The 19238-nt window shown below is 43.0% G+C and overlaps 1 protein-coding gene across 1 annotated transcript; it reads right to left on the bottom strand.

Annotated features, from left to right (window-relative positions):
- Positions 1 to 1258: 1258 nt before the first annotated feature.
- Positions 1259 to 17901, bottom strand: LOC111139197 (FUN14 domain containing 2). The gene is made up of 5 exons (XM_022491393.1): positions 17746 to 17901; positions 13690 to 13840; positions 7530 to 7605; positions 4440 to 4571; positions 1259 to 1777 (listed from the first exon to the last, which is right to left on the bottom strand). The coding sequence occupies exons 1-5, from the start codon at positions 17876 to 17878 to the stop codon at positions 1700 to 1702; spliced, it is 570 nt and encodes a 189-aa protein (XP_022347101.1). The 5' UTR covers positions 17879 to 17901; the 3' UTR covers positions 1259 to 1699.
- Between the last annotated feature and the right edge of the window lie 1337 nt (positions 17902 to 19238).

The raw sequence follows: 19238 nt of genomic DNA, 5'->3' as shown, positions 1-19238 counted from the left end.
TTTATAATTGTTTCAAAACAACTGATAAAGCAATTTGACAATCATTGCAGGTGGGTGATAAATATGAGGGTCATTGTACTTTTCTCTTAGATATGTTTGGAAGTTTCCATAATAAAAAGTGAAAACCTTTAAGTTCTTACACAAAAATATGCAACACAGAGGCTCATACCATTATGATTGGGGGATGGTTCATACATATTGCCTTAAAATGAGAAAAAAATGCAGATGGATGAATTCTAAAAAGTTCCACGCATCCACTGGTAGCTACAATTTCCAAATTCAATCCATTTTTCCCAAGATAAAAGGCAAACACATTAAAAGAAGGCCTTAAAAAAACATACATTTTGCAGAGATCACCTACAAGTGTAAGAATTAATTCTGTTTTCCTCATTCTCAGAACTCACAGAGTCTCAAATCATTCTTTGGATCAGTCCCTTTTCTGGATACATTTATAATCACGAGGTCATTATTCAGCTACTCAACCAACCCTGGATACCTAGTAAGTGCTCAGTTCCATGGGTGTAGTGGTGAAGACACAGCCGTCCCCTCCACAAGCGGACATTCCAGCTGAGGTTGCAGACAAACTGTGCTAAGATTCTACACATGTGTATGTGTGTCTATAAACTTTTAAAGAATAATTCTAAGAGATGGGGCCATTGTGAGACAGCAGGACGTGTGATGATGGAAGTAATTTACTTCGCACATGCCATTGCTACTGTTCTCCATTGTGAATGCCTGCAATGCCACCTCTTCAAAACTCTGGCTGAAATGTGAGGTATTTCATACCAATTAGATAAAGAAACAGAATTGGCACAAAGGAGCTATGGCTACCCCTAATGTTTCAACAAGAGGTAAATAATACTTCACCTTTCGAAGCTTAAAACCTTTTCTGTGAAATAAAAATCCAAGAGCTTCTTCCCTTTCCTACCTATAGTCACTTATTTTACCATGAAAAAACCCTTTGGAAATGGCCGTGAGTGCTTTATGGTAGAAAACATTCCCGGATAATATCTTAATGCCCCTAAATGATTCACTAAATTTGACCATCAGATGATATCTGTTAGTTGGTTTTCCACCAAACACAATACCTTTAGCTCAGAATATATACCTTTAGCACAAGTTCATTCCATATTCGGATTTTTCAATTATAGTGCTTATACTGCCATTTTTGTCAGGATAATTATAGCAGGTATATAAATAGCTCTCTTTCTGTAATCTAAAACCAACTAAAAAGAAAGTAGACACCAGATACCAAGTCTTTCATGCTTAAAGGCAAATGTATTCAGTTCCTTTCCATGCAGCACATAAGGTATCTCTATGCTTGTGATTTCTTTTCCAAATCAAGTTTGGGACAACCTTTGAGGATCCACCCAACCTCCAAGGTGAGCTGTCTCCTATACCATGGTCTGTTAAGTATCTTATATGGGATAAGGGGAAGGAACATTTCTGCTGACCTACAGATTAGTCAAGTGGGGAGTGTGCTGGGAGAAGAGCTAACATCTATGGTCTCTTCCGCTGCCATCAAGTTCGTAATAGGGCTGTATCAACTTGCACCGAGAGATGCCTACAGAAGCCATTCGGATATGCCACAGCAGGGAGGAAGTCATGGAAGAAGTAGGACAGACTTGATGTCCTATGATGGAGTGAAGAGGCTGCTGGCTGGAAAAAAACAGGAGTAACAGAAGTGAAGTTGTTGTCCTTAGGATGCCATGCCAAGCAGAAAGCCTCCAAAAAATCCCCCAGTCACTAGAACGTTCTTCTTCACAAATGACACTACCTAGGAACAGAAGATAGCACAAGTGGGTTATTTTGCTAGGGATATTATTAGGAATCAGATCTCTATTACCTATGCGATCTTAACAATGTCAATCCCTTCACCACTGGGTCTCTAGGTCAAGATGGTAGCAGGGAAATCGGAGGGGGAGACAAACCATGAGAGACTGTGGACTCTGAGAAACAAACTGAGGGTTTTGGAGAGGAGGGGGGTTGGGGGCATGGGGGAGCCTGGTGATGGGTGTTATGGAGGGCATGGATTGCATGGAGCACTGGGTGTGGTGCATAAACAATGAATTCTGGAACACTGAAAAAATTAAATTTTAAAAAATGGTAGCAGGGATGTTAATGTGAAATGATACAATTCAAAAGATGTTTCTGAAATGGGACTTTGATCAGATGACTGGCCATGTGAGGGATGAGGAGGAGAAGCCAAAGGCAACTCCTTGCAATCTGTCTTCAGTTATGTCTGTTCGAGAGCTAAGAAATCTGCCCGAGAGTTCATTCAGGAACAGGGAAGGACAGAGTTCATGGGGGAAATTATGGGGAAAGAGAAAAAGCTGTATTTAATAAACTGGTTACAGAGGCAATTCTCAGTTTCGAACTTCACTCCTTCGTTCTGACACCTACTTTCCAATCAAGGCTGCTCATTCTGAAGCCTCTCCCAAATTTTTCTATCTGTTCATCCTGTCCATCCCTCAGTCCATGTGTCCATCTACCCCACCCATCCCCCTCTGAGGCCTCCTCCTGAGTAGAAGCTATGTATTTGCATTCTCACACCTCACCACTCAGGGGATGATTAAAACAAGGATATCTTAAATTCACAAAACTTCCACCTCTTCCTGTCCATTCACCTGCACCTCAGAACATGTACTCAGCACCCTGTGGCTCCCATGCTCTATGAATTTTCATTTCAGAGAGAACTTTGGTTAAGTGGGCCAGACTCCCTCTTTTTCCCAAGTACAACCACCTGAGACACTGTTCATTGGGACAACATACCCGGTACCCTGGCCTCATCATTTCTTGAACTCAAGTACAGTGACTTCATGTCCCAACCATTTAAGCCACTCGTACCCTAACCCGCTCCACTCTACTACCCAGTCCCCCTGGGACTCCTTAGCATCCTTACTCCCATTACGCCTATGACTTCCTATGTCCCTTTCACTGGCTCTCTGACTTGACTTGACTGGACCCCACATTTCCCTACCTGAGGTACTGTCTTTTGCCATCTACCATTCTTAGGGGGAATGAAAAAAATCATACAAATTCCTAAAATGATTGTTTTCATTCATTATCTTTACTGTCTTACTTCCTACTCATTCCTCAACTTGCTACAGTTTAGCCAAAACTGTTGTCACTGAAGTCACTGATGACTTGATTGCTAAACACTGAATTTATCACCCTCATTCCCTGGCTTCCCAAGTAACAACATGGGCTGTAAGGGGGGAACCAGCCACTATCCTTGGAGCCTGTGACAGTAGCAGGCCACAAATAGGAATACAAAAATTTGTGGAATGAACTAATTCCAAACCTTCTGGATAGTTTATAATAACAAGTTCCCTCTGTGACTCAATGTGACTTATTACATTACCTCCCATGTCACTGAAGAAGTTTTCAACAATCACGTATTACTTTTGTAATTATGTGAATAGTCATGTTTTGGCAAAATGAAAAAACTGTCACTTTTATGACCTTGAGCTTGAGGCAGGGGGAGACAAGTGGGAGGGACTATCTGCACTCCTGGGCGCCCACAGATGCCACCATCCATTTGGACAAAGGGCCAACACTGGCCTGCTACCCACCACCACACAGCAACTACCATTACGTACCCGGCAAGGTGGACCAGTATTTACCACTCACCTACCTGTTTTCCAACTTCTAGAAACTTGCTGACATTTCTTGTCTTCTGGTATTTTTCTCCTGTTCTCTTGGTCTTTATGGGTTTAACCTGTTTTATTTTGTTGCCATCACTCAGCAACATTTCAAGGCCTGTTTCAATTTCCGCCTAAATCCCTCTTCTGCACTTATTCCATCCCTTTTCTCTGTGAACCCAGAACCTTCCTGACAGTTTGATCCAAGTTTATTTCTCCCCACTTCAGAGCACTTATTTCTTCGGCACATTTAATATATTTCCAAAGGTAATAAAGTAGCAAAATTCTTTTAAAAAAGAAGGACTTCTCCTGTCCCTCTCAAGTGCCCACCAGTATAACCTAACCTGGTCTCACGTGTCGGAGCGGAGGCGAGCAAATGCTGTCCATTTTTAAATGAAGTTTCGCTGCAACACCGCAGCTCAGGAGTTGTGACAGAGACTGCAGGGCCTACAAAGCTGGAAATATTTATCACCCAGCCCTTCACAAAGAACAGGCTGCCGACCTCTGAGGTCGAAGCTTCTGCTGGTTATGTGAGCACGTCCAGGGCGCACATTTCAGAGGAGCGCGCGCACGGAGACAAAGTGTGATGCAAAACCGTCTGCGTCCCACTTGCTGCAGAACGAATTCAAGGCACGACCAAACCACATACGTAAACGATCATTTCACATTCACACTCCCTGACAGAAGTCACCGGCACGTCAATTACCCAGCTTTAAGTATGCGCTGAGGCTGGCCCATCGGTGCATCTGCCCCACTGTCCACACCCCTCACACCGCAGGCGAACGAACCCCTCACCTCCTCCGCTTTGCTTCTGACCTCCGTAGACAGCTGGTTGCTCTTACGGATCTTCAGCTGCTCCTTGGCTTTCTTCATGTCCTTCTCTACTCGCTGCCAGTCAACCTTGATGTACCCAGTATGGTTCGCAAGCTATCGTTTCGATAATGACGGCAAAGAACAAGAAACACAGGCTTGTTATTTCTGTTCATTACAATTGAGTCACTGAAGTACTTCCCGAAAAACCCTTCTGACTTTCAGAATTGAAAGTCAAGACGTAAGGTAAAGAAACCTTACGGACCTCACAGCCAACATAATCGCTATCAGCTCAGAAAGAAATCTAGTGCACGGCCCCAGAGAGCTCCCTCCAGAGCAACTCCATGTCGGTGGCACTGAGGGAAACACATCCAAATACTGCATAGAATCCGCCTACTTCCCTGAGTGAAGACAGCAGGCACAAACACTAAAGCTCAGTGAAAACACCTTCACTGAGAATGTGTGAATAGGATAAAACTGATTTCAGTATGTTGTTTTCTGATGGATGAATGTTACCCAAGGAACTGAAGAGACTCATTACAGCCCATCAGTCAATCTTCCATCAATGTCACTTCTCTCCACCAAAGTTTTGGGAAGTCATATCTATCTGAACTTCTCAAAATATCTAAAACTGAAACTCCTCTCTACAGTCTCCTCTGGCATTGTTGCTCTTCCTCTCCACGATCAAGATCCATGGGGAACGTCAGGGAAATGGGGTCATTCTGGGCCACTTCAGCAGGGGCTCCAAAAGCATGTTCCATAGGGTCCTCCAAGGTCTAGTGGGGCTAAAAATGGAGGAAAAGGACCAAGACGGAGGCCGTGAACTGACACTTCAGGGACAGAGGGATCTGGACAGAATTGCTAGACCGGTGGCAGCTGCCAACAAGAAGCATTAGAATAGGGGCGGCTGGGGGGCTCCGTCGCTAAGCGTCTGCCTTCAGCTCAGGTCACAATCCCGGGCTCCTGGGACTGAGCCCGACATTGTGCTCCTGCTTAATGGGGAGCCTGCTTCTCCCTCTGCCTGCCATTCCCTCTGCTTGTGCTAGCTCTCTCACTGCCAAATAAATAAGTAAAATCTTAAAAAAAAAAGCATTAGAACAAATGCTGGGTTAAAAAACTGTCTCATTCTAAAAAGGCTATGTGGATAGCAAATAAGCCTATGAGTCCAGCTGGAGACTGGGGCTGACGTGCGGCCAAGAAGGCTGCGGGTAACTGAAGGTGTGAGGTATCTAGGGATAAAATCAAGGCACAGTGGAGAAGATGTATATGAAAAGACATTTTAAAGCCTATGCGAAGACATTAAAGACCTAAATAAATGGAGAGAAAGCACATATTCACAGACGACTCATTATCATAAAAGACATTAATTCTTCCCACATTTACTTTATGGCCACCACATCCCTCCAGTGACCAAGAGCTGAGTGCACAGCATTGACTCCCCAGGTGCCACCCGCCTCCCCTAGCCAGGAGGAACCTCTGTACTCCTTGACTACCTGACTCATGAGAATCTTTCCTGGTGATCCTTTCAGTATCAATTGCTTCCAAGAATAAGAGATTAAGAGATTTTGTAATGTACATAAATAATGAATCACTATGCTGTACCCTGAAACTAATATTGTACGTCAAATATACTTCAAGTGAAAAAAGTTTAAGATGAAAGTTAAAAAGCTATTTCAAAGCAACACTAAGATATTTACAAAGTCAAGTCTGGAGCAGGGTGTGGGGGACCACAGGGACAGCTGTCACTGCACTTCTGCCTGAAGGGCTGAGAGGAAGGACAGGGAAAGGTGTGAGGAGGGCCACCGCCACGCAGGGAGTCTGACCTGCCAGAGAGGCACCGAGAGGCCCAGACCTGCCCCGGCCTGCTCTGCTTCTCTAGCTCCAGCCACCTCCTACCTGTAACCATGAGACCCGCAGCCACAGGCACCCACCTTACCCTCTCCAAATTACTGACCCACAGAAACTGTGAGAGATAATAAAATGGTGGTTATGTCAAGCTTTGTATTCGAGGGAATCTGCTGTGGGGCAACACCATGCCCTAACCCGGCCACCAGCCAGGCCTGGCTGTCACCAGCCTTCTTCTCCCACATACTGAACTTTCGCCTGACCCAAGTGGAAAACTCACTCCTCCTACGGTTCAAAGGTAGCACTTACCCTGCTAAAATGAGGGCTGTCAACTGCAGGACACAAAGGGCTATGAATTCAGAGACTGGGGCACAATTCAACAAGTTATGGCTCCTACAGAGCAGTGGTTCTCAGACTCTGCTCCACATAAGAATCACCTCAGGACTCTTAAAAATACTTAGATGTGAGGGCGCCTGGGGGGGCTCAGTCAGTGAAGCGTCTCCCTTTAGCTCAGGTCACGATCCCTGTGTCCTGGGATCGAGTCCCGCATCAGGCTCTCTGCTCGGCAGGAGCCTGCTTCTCCCTCTGCCTGCCATTCCCTCTGCTTGTGCTCTCTCTCTGTCAAATAAATAAATAAAACCTTTAAAAAAAAAACCACTTAAATGTGTGAGCAGACCTTCCACCTATGAAATCAGGTGGGGAGAGGGCAGGAGGCAGGCCTCAAGCATAAGCACTTTTTAAAACTCTTTAGGTAATTCCAACATGGAGTCAAGTTTGCAAACCAATACCTCGTAGTTCTGAAATAAACTCTGGCCCATCTGGCGCAGACAGGATGTCAGACCAGACTGTCATTTGGCCCTCATTTCTCACTGACTGTTCTAGAATCAGTGTTTCCTATGTAAAATAAACCCTACCACAGGGCCCTGCATAACACTTCATATTTATGAAATCACATTTATTTAATATTTCAAGTGGTCTTAAAAACCCTACAAGGGAGCTATGATATGGAATATGTGCTATGTCCCCATGTCACAGATTCCGAAACAAAATGTGACTACTAACTGGTGAAATTTGATTCAAATGGTCACTAGCATTTCAAATAGTATGCTGAAAATAAGTGCAAAGGCTATTCTAGAATAATATACCCAAGACTATGTTACAGCTCCTCATACTGCATTCCTCATGGGCAAGGGGGATTTCCAAACATCTGGGGATATTTCACATACAGACCTGAAGGAGAAAAAAGCCACCTCCCACGGCTGTTGCAGCCAACTTTCCAACCTTCTGGAATATGAAACCCGTGCACCTACAAAAACCAAAGCAACGTCAGACAAGTGGACAGGCTGTCAAGTGCACACGTACATGCACGTCTAACAATGTTCAGATCTTACTTACCTTGGGATGACCCAGCTCCTTCCCACTCTTACGCTGTATCAGCAGAGAGCAGAGGCTCTGAACTCACCAAGACCCTGATTCAAATCCTAGCTCTACCACTTACTGATTTTGTGGTCCTGAGCAAATCTAAACATTTATGTATTTATTTATCTGAGAGAGAGCACGGGCAGGTGGACGGGCAGATGGAGAAGCAGACTCCCTGCCCAGCAGGGATCCTGGGACTCCAGGATCATGACCTGAGCTGAAGGCAGACAGTTAATCAACTCGGCCACCCAGGCGCCCCTGGGTTGCACTTTAAAAGATGACTCTGGCTAAACTGTGGAGAAGGATTCTAGGGGGAAAGCATAAAGGCAAATATCCTCCCAGGAAACCCGAGGGGATCCCCAAGCTCTGCAAGCTAGTAAGTGACTTTGGTGAGACTGCGGTATAAAAGAGCCATATACAAAACCCAACTGCATTTCTATATACAAGCAATGAACAGTCAGAAGTTGAAATTTAAAAATACCATTTATAATAATATCAAAAACTAAGATGTGCAAGACCTACAAAGCATTGCTGAGAGAAACTGAAAGAAACCTAAACATGGTTTATGGATCAATGCAATCCCAGTCAAAATTCACATGAAAATGCTGTGTACCCAGAACTGTCCTATCAACTTCAAAAGAGTACAAAGTTGTAAGATTTACCTGATTTCATGACTTATAAAGTTACAGTGATAAAAACAGTGTGATACTACCACAAAGATTGACAAATCCACTTAACAAAGAGTCCAGGGGCGCCAGGGTGTCTCAGTCGGTTAAGCATCTGACTCTTGATCTCAGCTCAGGTCTTGATCTCATGGTTGTGGGTTTAAGCCCCACAACTGGGCTCCACACTGGGTATGGAGCCTACTTAAAAACTAAAACTGAAACTAAAAATACTTAAAAAGCAACAACAACAACAACAAAGAGTTGAGAAACAGAGGCACCTGGCTGGCTCAGTCAGAAGAGCATGTGACTCCTGATGTCAGGGTCATGAGAGTTCGAGCCCCACATCGGGGATAGAGATTACCTAAAAACAAAATCTTAAAAAAAAGAGTTCAGAAACAGACATCTATCTAGTCAATTGATTTTTGACAAAAGTACAAAAGCAATTCAGTATAGAGAAGTATAGTCTTTTCATCAAAACAATTAGTTATCATACGCAAATAAAGAACTTAGATTCCTACCTTGCAACATATTCAAAAAGTAAATCAAAATGAATCATGGACCTAATGAAAAATCTAAACCTATATATCGTCTAGAAGAAAATAAAGAAGAAAATCTTAGAGATCCTAGATTAGGAAAATATTCTCAGACATGACATCAAAAGCTAGAGCTACAGGGGCGCTTGGGCGGCTCAGTGGGTTAAGCCTCTGCCTTCAGTTCAGGTCCTAATCTCAGGGTCCTGGGATTGAGCCCCGCATCGGGCTCTCCCCTCTGTGGGGAGCCTGCTTCCCCCTCCCCCTCTGCCTGCCTCTCTGCCTACTTGTGGTGTCTCTTTCTCTGTCAAATAAATTTAAAAAAAAAAAGCTAGAGCTACAAAAAAAGTTGATAAATTACATTTCAAGGTTCAGAACTTCGGTTCTTTACTGTTAGGAGAATAAAAAGCTAAAAAGTAGAAGAATATATTTGCAAATCACATATCTGATATAAAAGTTGTATCTGGAATATGTAAAGAACACTTATAACTCTGTAATGAGAAAACCAACATCCCAATAAAAATATGGACAAAAGATCTGAACAGATACCTCATCGAAGATAGATGGATGGCAAAAACAAGGCCATGAAAAGATGCTAATATCATTAATCATTAGGGAACTACAACTTAAAACTACAATGAGATACCACTTGATGGTTGTAATCAAAAAGGCATCATGCCCAAGAGCTAGTGAAGACATGGAAAGACCGGAACTGTCCTACATTGCTGGCAGAGGTGTAAGACAGTACAGGCATTTCACAAAAGTGTATGCCAGGTTCTTAAGAAGTTAAGGCATTCCACTTACAACCCCCAGCCATGCTATTCCTACGTACTGACCCAAAAGAAAGAAAAGCATATGTTCATGAAGACTCGTACACAAATGTTCATAGCAGTTTTGGCCCCGAAGTGGAAACAAACCAATATCCACCAAAGGTAAAGGATAAACAAAATGGTTCTTCCACACAACAGACTACTACTACTTATCAAGGAAAAGGACTGAACTACTGATTTAAAAGAAACAGCACAGATGAACCTCAAAATTAGTACGCTAACCAGAAGAAAGCAGCCAGACAAAAAAAAGAACACATACTGTATAATTCCATTTATATATAATTCTTAGAAGATACAAAGTAGTCTACAGTGATAGAATGCAGATCAGAGGTTAGTGGGGGCATGAAAGGGATTAGGCAGAGGTACAAAGAAACGTCTAGAGTGATGGATGTGTTCATTACCTTGATTGTGGCTATGATTTATGCATATGTATATGTCAAAATTTATCAAATTGTATAATTTATAAGATTTTATTTATTTATTTGACAGAGAGAGAGAGAGTACAAGCAGGAGGAGGGGCAGAGGGGGAGGGAGAAGGGAGCCAGATTGGGGGCTCTATCCCAGAACCCTGGGATCATGACCTGAGCCAAAGGCAGACACTTCCCCAGCTGAACCACCCAGGCATCCCTCAAATTGTATACTTGTTTAAATTGTACTTTTTTTTTTAAAGATTTTATTTATTTATTTGACAGAGATCACAAGTAAGCAGAGAGGCAGGCAGAGAGAGAGGGAAGCAGGCTCCCTGCTGAGCAGAGAGCTGGATGCGCGGCTCGACCCCAGGACCCTGGGATCATGACCTGAGCCGAAGGCAGAGGCTTAACCCACTGAGCCACCCAGGCGCCCCTAAATTGTACTGTTAAAGAAAGTAAGTTAAAAAGTAAGTTAAATTGTACTTTTAAACAATTGTATACTTGTTTATACTTCTGATTTGGCAATTTATTTACTAAACTGTTTAAAAAAATAAAGAATAGCCAAAAAGTTCCTGGGAAACAAAACTGCAGTTACACACACAGAGATGCCTGACATATAACAGAGAGAGTGTGGCAGAGTAATGGGGGAAGGATAACTTTTGGAATAAACTGAGTTGGGACAACAGGGTATTCCACATGAAAAAAAAGAAAGAGGAATCTACCACAAACCAAACACAAAAAACAATTCCAGGTGGATTTATAAATGTAAATGTGAAAGGTAAAGAAATAAAGTTCTAGCATATGCAGTAGGCAAAGATTACTTAAACAGGACACAAAAATTACTAACCATTAAGGTAAAGATCAGTAAAATTGACTATATTAAAAATAAGATCAGTGCATCAAAAGATACCAAAAGGCAAATGAAAAGACAATCACAGAATGCAGAATGAGTAAAAATACCTGTAAAACATAAACCAACAAAGGACACCTATTCAGAATATATGAAGAACTGCTGTAACTCTGTAAGAAAAAGAATGACAACTTAACAGAAAAATTAACAAAAGATTAAAAATGAGACTTTATCAAAGAAGAGATCCAAAATGGTCAAGAACAATACATAGAAGTTAGTCAACGTCACCACTATTTAGCAAAGTATAAATGAAAAACATGTGAGATACAATTATCAGACCAGTAAAAATTTAAGTCTGGCAATATCAAGTGGTCACACGAATGGAGAGCATCAATAACACTCAATCCTTGTTGCTGGGAGGCTAAACTGTTAATACTACTTTTGGAAAGCAGTTTGACATTACCCAGCAAAGTTAGATACTTATGTCCTATAACCTAGCAATGCAACTCCTAGGTACAGATCATACAAAAATGTGCATATATACACACCAGGAAATTAATTGTACAGTGTCCCTATCAGCATTTTTTAAATTAGCCAAAAACTGGGGACACCTGGGTGGCTCAGTCATTAAGCATCTACCTTTAGCTCAGGTCATGATCTCAGGGTCCTGGGATGGAGCTCCACATCGGGCTCCCTGCTCAGGGCAAGACTGCTTCTCCTCTCCCTCTGCTGCTCCCCCTGCTATGCTCTCTAACTCACTGTCAGATAAATAAATAAAATATTTTTAAAAATTAGCCAAAAATGGAATCAACTCAAATGTCAGTCATCACCTGGATAAAAATAGTATGGTATATCATGCAATGAAATTCTATATACAAATGAAAACAAAGAAACTACAACTACACACAAAACAAATTGAGCAAAAAAGGTAAGACTCAAAAGAATACACATAATTGCATTTATTTAAAGTTCAAAAGCAGCTTAACTATAGTATATTAGTTACTGATAGAACTGGTGTTACAACTACAAAGAAAAAACTGCATAATCATCAGTACAGCATTAGAGTTTTTGGAGTGCTAGTTACATTTTTTTTACCCGTGTGGTGGTTACATAGGTGTCTGCTCTATATGTATTCATTAAAGTGTACACATATTATAGGTGCTATTCTGTACTTACATTATCTTGTACGATAACATTTTCAAATGTAAAAAGTAGAGATGAGATTGATGCATTATATATTCCTTGAATTTGTTACAAATGAAGCCATAAGCTGTGTCACAACTGAGGAAGTTATTGGCTGGCTCCTAATGATACCGCTTTGTATCTATATGGCCCTGGGCCTTTTAAGCCTCAGTTCCTACAAAATGAGCATAATTACAATACCAATGTCAGAGTTGGTGTGAGAAGGAAATGAAGTATCCATAAGTACTAAAATATTTGTGTATGTTTGTGTTCTCTACTTCTTGGTGTAGAGAAAAGTGAACTCTTGTATACTCTTAGTGGAACTGTAAATTGGTACGGCCATTGTGAAAAACAATATGGAGGATTCTCAAAAAATCAAAAAAAGGCACCCGTGTGGCTCAGTCAGCGAAGCGTCTGCCATTGGCTCAGGTCATGATCCCGGGGTCCTGGGATCCAACTGTACATTGGGCTCCCTGCTCAGCTCCCTTTCCCTCTGCCATTCCCCTGCTTGTGCTCTCTCTCTCTGACAAATTAATAAAATCTTTTAAAAAACTAAAAATAGAACTATCACAGGATCCAGCAATTCCACCTCAGGAAATATATCTAAAGGAAATAACCCTAACCCGACACAAAAAGATATCCGCCACCCCCCATTCACTGCAGCACTGTTTACAATAGCCAAGTCATGGAAACAACCTGAGATACATCAGTGGATGAACGGATAAACGTGATATACACACATGCCCCACATACACCACAGAGTATTATGCCGCCATCCAAAAACGAAATCCTACCATTTGTGATAACACGGACTGACCTTGAGGACATTATGCTGAGTGAGAAGTCAGACAAAGACAGACAAATACTGTATGATCCCCGTTATATACGCCATCTAAAACAAGCACACACAGAACTCATAGGAAAAGTGATCAAATCTGTGGTTACCAGAGGCAGGGGGCTGGGGGAGGGGGAATTAGATGAAGGTGGTCAAAAGGTACAAACTCCCACTTAGAAGGAAGTATTAGGGAGGTAATGTACAACGTGAGGACTATAGCTACCGCTGCTGTATGGTGTACAAGAAACGGTTAGGAGAGTAGATTCTGAGAGTTTTCGTCTCACGAAGAAATTTTTTTTCTTCTCTTTTTATTATATGCGTATGAGATGATGAATGTTCACTAACCCTACTGTGGTAATCATTTCACAGTAGATGTAAATCAAACCTTAAATAAAGTGATGTTTGATGTTCTTTCTCAATAAAACTGGAAGAACAATGAGGACAGACAATGCAGTACCAATTTCAGAGTTGTTGTGAGAAGGAAATGAAATATTTAAGTACTCAAAACAGTGCCTGGCATGTAATAAGTACTATGTTTACATGAATGCTACACACTAAGTGATCAATGTCACAAAAGTCAATGTGCTTTCATTAGTTAAGGAGAAGGTTCGTGTAACTGCAAAGCCAAATCATGCAAAAAAGACACTGGACATCATTCTCATCACTTACCATCCAGTAACGCCTCCAATTAGCAGCTGGGTGGCCACGCTGTATTTTTCAGCCGAGGGCCCAGACTCCTGCCCAAACAGCTTACGCCACCATGGCTGCTTTTTAGCAAACTCTGCAAGGTCCAGTGACTCAAAATTTCCCTCAAAGTTTCCTACAAGAATTAAGATACTGAATAAGAAAATATTTACTTTTACAATGAATCACAATTCTTAACTAGATTTAAGAGATTTTTAAGGAAATGGGTATTGTAGTAAAAACCTGCAAATATTCTATTTTAAATGGCAAATTAACTCTGAAATTGTAGCTAGTGACTTGAAAAGCAGACTAAAATCATCAAATAATGGGGGCGCCTGGGTGGCTCAGTGGGTTAAAGCCTCTGCCTTTGGCTTGGGTCACGATCCCAGGGTCCTGGGATCGAGCCCCACATCGGGCTCTCTGCTCAGCAGGGGGCCTGCTTCCTCCTCTCTCTCTCTCTCCCTGCCTCTCTAACTACTTGTAGATCTCTGTCTGTCAAATAAATAAATAAAATCCTTAAAAAAAATCAACAAATAATGATCTGTCTTAGAGGAAAAAACGACTAGACAATTTAGAATTAGTAGCCTAGTTTTTCCTCTCATATTTAAAAACAACCAATGGCTGTACAAAACCTGATAGTAATAATAATTATCCTAAATAAAACGGATTTTCTTCACTTGCCTCTCCTTTTCAAGAATACCTCAATACTATTTAGCCCTCAAATTCACAAATTCTTACCACTATATGGATCTCCATTGATAATAAAAATAAAAGGTAATGTTCAATTGAGCTGTTAGTATTCACCAAGCAATGTGCTAAACAATAAACATGTATACCTAATTAAATCCACAGAACACAGTAGGTACAAAACAAGTTACTATTTATTACCCTGCTTTATAATTAAGAAACAGAAGGTCAGAGGTTAAGTGATTTGCCCAAGAAAGGAAAAAGTGAACAAAATGTCTAATCCCATTTTCTGTGGGAATATAATGCAGGGATAAATTTAATGAACGAGACACAAGACCTCTACACTGTAAAGAACAAGACACTGCAGAGAGCAAGTGAAGATGACTGAAACTGACGCAATACTTTGTTTTGCAAAAGGCCATACTGTTAAGATGTTCCCTCTCTCCCTCTCCATCTACAGACTCCATGCCATCCCAGTCAAAGAGTACATTTTTACCTAGAAGTGGACAAGCTGGTTCTTAAATCTACACGGAGATGAAAGGACTCACCTGGAGTAGTGTTCCAGGTACTGTGCCAAATTGCCCCAAAACTTCATGGAGCTAAACAATAATGTATTATGCTCTTAGATTCTGCGGGTCAGGATTCAGACAGGATAGGGCATTACAGTCCATTCCTATTCTGTGATGTCTGAGGAGTCAGCTGGAAGACTTACAGGCAGAAGGTCCGGAATCATTTCTCACACTCACACACACAGGCTGCCTCTCTATGTGGGTTCATCTGGACTTCCTTACAGCATGGTGCCTGGGCTCAAGGGTGCACTCCAAGGGAGGCAGTGAGAGAGCAGGGAGGCAGCTTGAGGGCTAAGCAGAAGCTGTTAACTATTTAAGACCTGGCTCTGGAAGCCATGCAGTGTTACTTCCACCACTTTCTGTAGAAGCAGTCACAAACTCCCACACAGATTCAAGAGGGAATATGTAGATCCCAACACTGAGTGGGAGGAGTTCAAAGTCACACTAAGAGCAGGTGGAATGAAAGATACTGTTGCAATCATTTAGGAAATACAATGTGCCACAAGTGGTCAAAAGCGCTTTGGGGGTAAAAGAACAGTTTGGGGCGCCTGGGTGGCCCATTCAGTTAATCCTCTCCTCTTGGTTTCAGCTCAAGTCAAGAGAGGAGCCAGCTTGGGATTCTTTCCCCATCTACCCCTCTCCCCTGCTCTTTCCCCCACTCCCCACCTGCTCACGTGCTCTCTCTCTCAAATAAGTGAATCTTTGACAACAAAAAAAGAACAAAGTTCAAGGAATTTCAAGACTTCTTACAAAGCTACAGTGGAATACAGCTACCTAAGGTCAAGACTTACAAAACTATTATATTTGACAGTGTGGAACTGACACACAAATATGAATGGAAGAGAACACAGAGTCCACAAGCAGATGTACACATACCCATTCGATTTTCAAGAACATGTCACCAAGGCAATTTAACAGGGAAAGAGTGTTTTAACAAATTGTGTTAGAAGTACTAGGTATCTGTACTAAAAAAAAAATGCAATCACTACCTTACATCATACACAAAATATAATTCAACATGGATCATAGATCCCAATTTAACAGAACCAAAATATGGATGTTTGAGGAACTAGGTATTACATGGGTTTACAAGCAGTTACATGAAAATTATTTTTCTAATGTAACAACATTAGACACCAGTACAAAAGAACAGTAAAACATTACTGCTATGTTGAAGAAATTCTCTCCCTGTGTTAAACAATATCACTGAAAACAAGAATGAAAAAAAAAAAAAGGGGGGCGCCTGGGTGGCTCAGTGGGTTAAGCCTCTGCCTTTGGCCCGGGTCATGATCTCACCGTCCTGGGATCGAGCCCCGTGTCTGGCTCCTGAGTGGAGAGCCTGCTTCCTCCTCTCTCTCTCTCTGCCTGCCTCTCTGCCTACTGGTGATCTCTGTCTGTCAAATAAATAAAATCTTTAAAAAAAAAAAAAAGTATTAAAAAAAAAAAAGCCCACCGAGAATGAGTTTTGAGAGGTTTTTTTTTTTTTTCAAGATTTCTTTTAGAGATGGGTGAGGGACAGTGGGAGTGGGAGAGAATCTCAGGCAAACTCCCTGCTGAGCACAGAGCCCCATGGGGGGCTCGATTTCACCACCCTGAAATCTCGACCTGAGCTGAAACCAAGAATCCCACGCTTAACCTACAGTGCCATCCGGGTGCCCCTGAGTTTTCTTTTAATATAATTTTGGAGGCTCCAGTGAAAAGGGGGAGCAAATCAGAGACGTTTAGTTCCTGCAACTTCACTCAGTTATTCGACTAACACTCTTAACCAGTATGTAGACAAAAGTCATTTAGCCTTGTTTATGGGTCATGGAAAAGAATTACATTGTGCACTTCAACCCCTTGGTCACATAAATTCGGTAGGGTTCTGGTCAATGTTTAACAAGCGGCTGGGTGTGATCTCTAGGGTGTATCAATTTCCACGAGGTACTCACTCCCCGTGAGTGTGACATCATGGAACTGTGACATAACTGAACGCAGGGTTGGAAAGAGATGTACACAGTAGCATCCCATACTGTTATTTCCATCACACAGCATAGATGTAAATAACGTCAAGAGTATAGTAAAGAGCATACCATAGCAGATAATTAAAAAGTGATGAATTCTGAGTATCTTCACTGTCTTTGTTTTCAATATAATTTATGTAATTTTAGGTTTATATAATTGGGTCTCGATGATGGCCATGTTTCGCAATGGGATCTTGTGATCCAGTACCGAAATGAGTATGACGTGAAGCAAGGTAATTAATTAGTAGGGAAAGAAGCGTGACTTAAAGCCATGCTCCTCCGTGTATTTTATTATAGAGAATCTTCTTTGAGTACACGGACTAAATTTAAAAAAAAAAACAACACACAACTATTTCCAAGTACAATCCCACGTGCACTACTCTTTCAAAAGCATCAACAGCGCAGGAGGCTCCTTTGCACACAGAAAGAGGTTTGCCAAGGGTCTGAGGCGGACCGGCAAAGGGACAGAGCCGCCGCCGCAGGCTGAAAGTGCCGGGGCGCTTCCGAGAACGAGGACAGAACGTCTCCGGGGCGGCGCCGGAAGGCTGACTGAGCCCAACTCGACCACACCCCGGGGCAGTTCGGTCCCAGCCTGGCGCCTGACCTTGGCCGGACCCTGGGAGCGGCAAGGTCAGGGGCGAGCCCGTGACGCCCTCCGGTCCGCGCGCTGCCAGAACTCCCGGGGGAGCTCCGCCAGGACCCGCGGGCGCACAGCCCTTCCCCTTCCGGAGCCGAGAAAGGCGGCTCCCCGTGGCGCCAGCGCGACGCGCGCCCGCCCCTACCTTGACTGGACGCGGCCATTTCGGCGAGCTCGTCTCGCGATGACACCCGCAGGGTTTCGGCGCGGTAGGGCGCGGAGTAGCGCGCAGTCATCGCCGCAAGCTGGCTTCCGGCACGTGGGGCAGATGTTTCCATTCCCACGGCGGCGGCGGAAGAGGGCGGGCCGGGCGCCTCGCGGGCACTTCCCACCCCGCGCGTAGGGGCGTCACAAGGCTCTGCGGCCCCGCCCAGCAGCTGCGCCGAGACGCGCGTGCGCAGAGAGCCGGCTCTGAGGGAGGAGCTTGCAGGGAAGTTTCTTGAGACCCGATCGTCACCTCGCCGTCCCCTAGTAAGGCCTATTTTACCCACTACTTTATTAAAAGTAAAGCTGACTAGTGTCACCGTTGAGCACGTATTTATCAGTGCTTGTATGTGCCTGACTTTGTCCAGTAGACAAAGACGCTTAAAAAACCATTGCAATGAGAAGCGCTTAGAAAGAAGCTTCCCTGCCTGCAGTGCCTAAGGAGCCACTTACGTGCCAGAGCGCGTCTCCCCACCCCATCGCTAAGCTAGCCGTCTCACTCTCGCGTCATCCCAATTAATGGCAAGTTCACAATTCCAAAAACTTTGGTCTTAATTTTGAACGCCTCTCTCAATGCCCAATAGATACCGCTTCGCAGGGAATCCAGCAGTTTCTCACCCTCCAGTGCTATCATCTTAGCCCAACTTACAGTCAGTCATTTCTTGCCCGAAGTAAATAGGTCGACCTGCTCCTAACCTTATCTGCCTAAAGTCTGTTCTCTCCCCCTTGGCCAGAAAGACCAGTCTAAAAGCTAATTCTGATCACAGCCCTCCTCTACTCAGAAGCCTACCATGTCCCCCTGTTGCCCTTAGTGGAGAAGCCAAACTCCTTTCGATAAACTGTAACCTACCCAGTGAGATTTCCCATGACCATCCTCCGTTAAAATTGTAACCTTGGCCATCCCTCCTTACCCTCCTAGCTTTCCTTTTGTTCACAGCGCTTATTTAACCTCACAACATACTGTATGACGGACTTGTGCTCGGTAAGTATTAATTATATCAGCTGCTTATATATTTCAATGCTGTGTACCCCGCACTTGGAAGTATAGCATAGGAGTTTGGACCATGAAGTGTGGAGTTGGATTACAGGGGTTGGAACGCTACTGATTGCAAACCTTGTAATCTTGGCCAAGTTGCTAAACCTCTCTGTGCTTCACTTTCACCACCTGAGAAATAAAGACAAGAATAGCAGCTGAATTAAAGTAACTTACACCAGTACATGCCAGCTATTATCTCTGCATCCCAGTACCTGCCGGAAAGAAGGTTTCAGCAAATGTTTACCAAAGGGATTTCTTCCTACTTGTTTCCAAACTGTACAACCCCTCACCAGTTGCTCTCAGTCACATTCATGCTGTGCAAAACCGGACTCTCGGTGATAACATTTCTTATAGCAACACTGGTCAAGTTTCTTCTTGTTATCTCCTATACTTTGAGG

Source organism: Enhydra lutris, unplaced genomic scaffold (assembly GCF_002288905.1).
Source record: "Enhydra lutris kenyoni isolate GAN:26980312 unplaced genomic scaffold, ASM228890v2 scaffoldscaffold96, whole genome shotgun sequence".
Taxonomy (NCBI): Eukaryota; Metazoa; Chordata; class Mammalia; order Carnivora; family Mustelidae; genus Enhydra; species Enhydra lutris.
This window is presented reverse-complemented; position numbering and strand designations above follow the sequence as displayed.

Excerpts from the sequence above, each read along its gene's own strand:
- LOC111139197 (XM_022491393.1), bottom strand. The coding sequence starts at position 17,878 with ATGGAAACATCTGCCCCACGTGCCGGAAGCCAGCTTGCGGCGATGACT. Across the intron at positions 13,841-17,745 it reads AATGGCCGCGTCCAGTCAAG|GAAACTTTGAGGGAAATTTT; the intron begins GTAGGGGCGGGC and ends TAATTCTTGTAG. Across the intron at positions 4,572-7,529 it reads GTGGCTTTTTTCTCCTTCAG|CTTGCGAACCATACTGGGTA; the intron begins GTCTGTATGTGA and ends TCGAAACGATAG.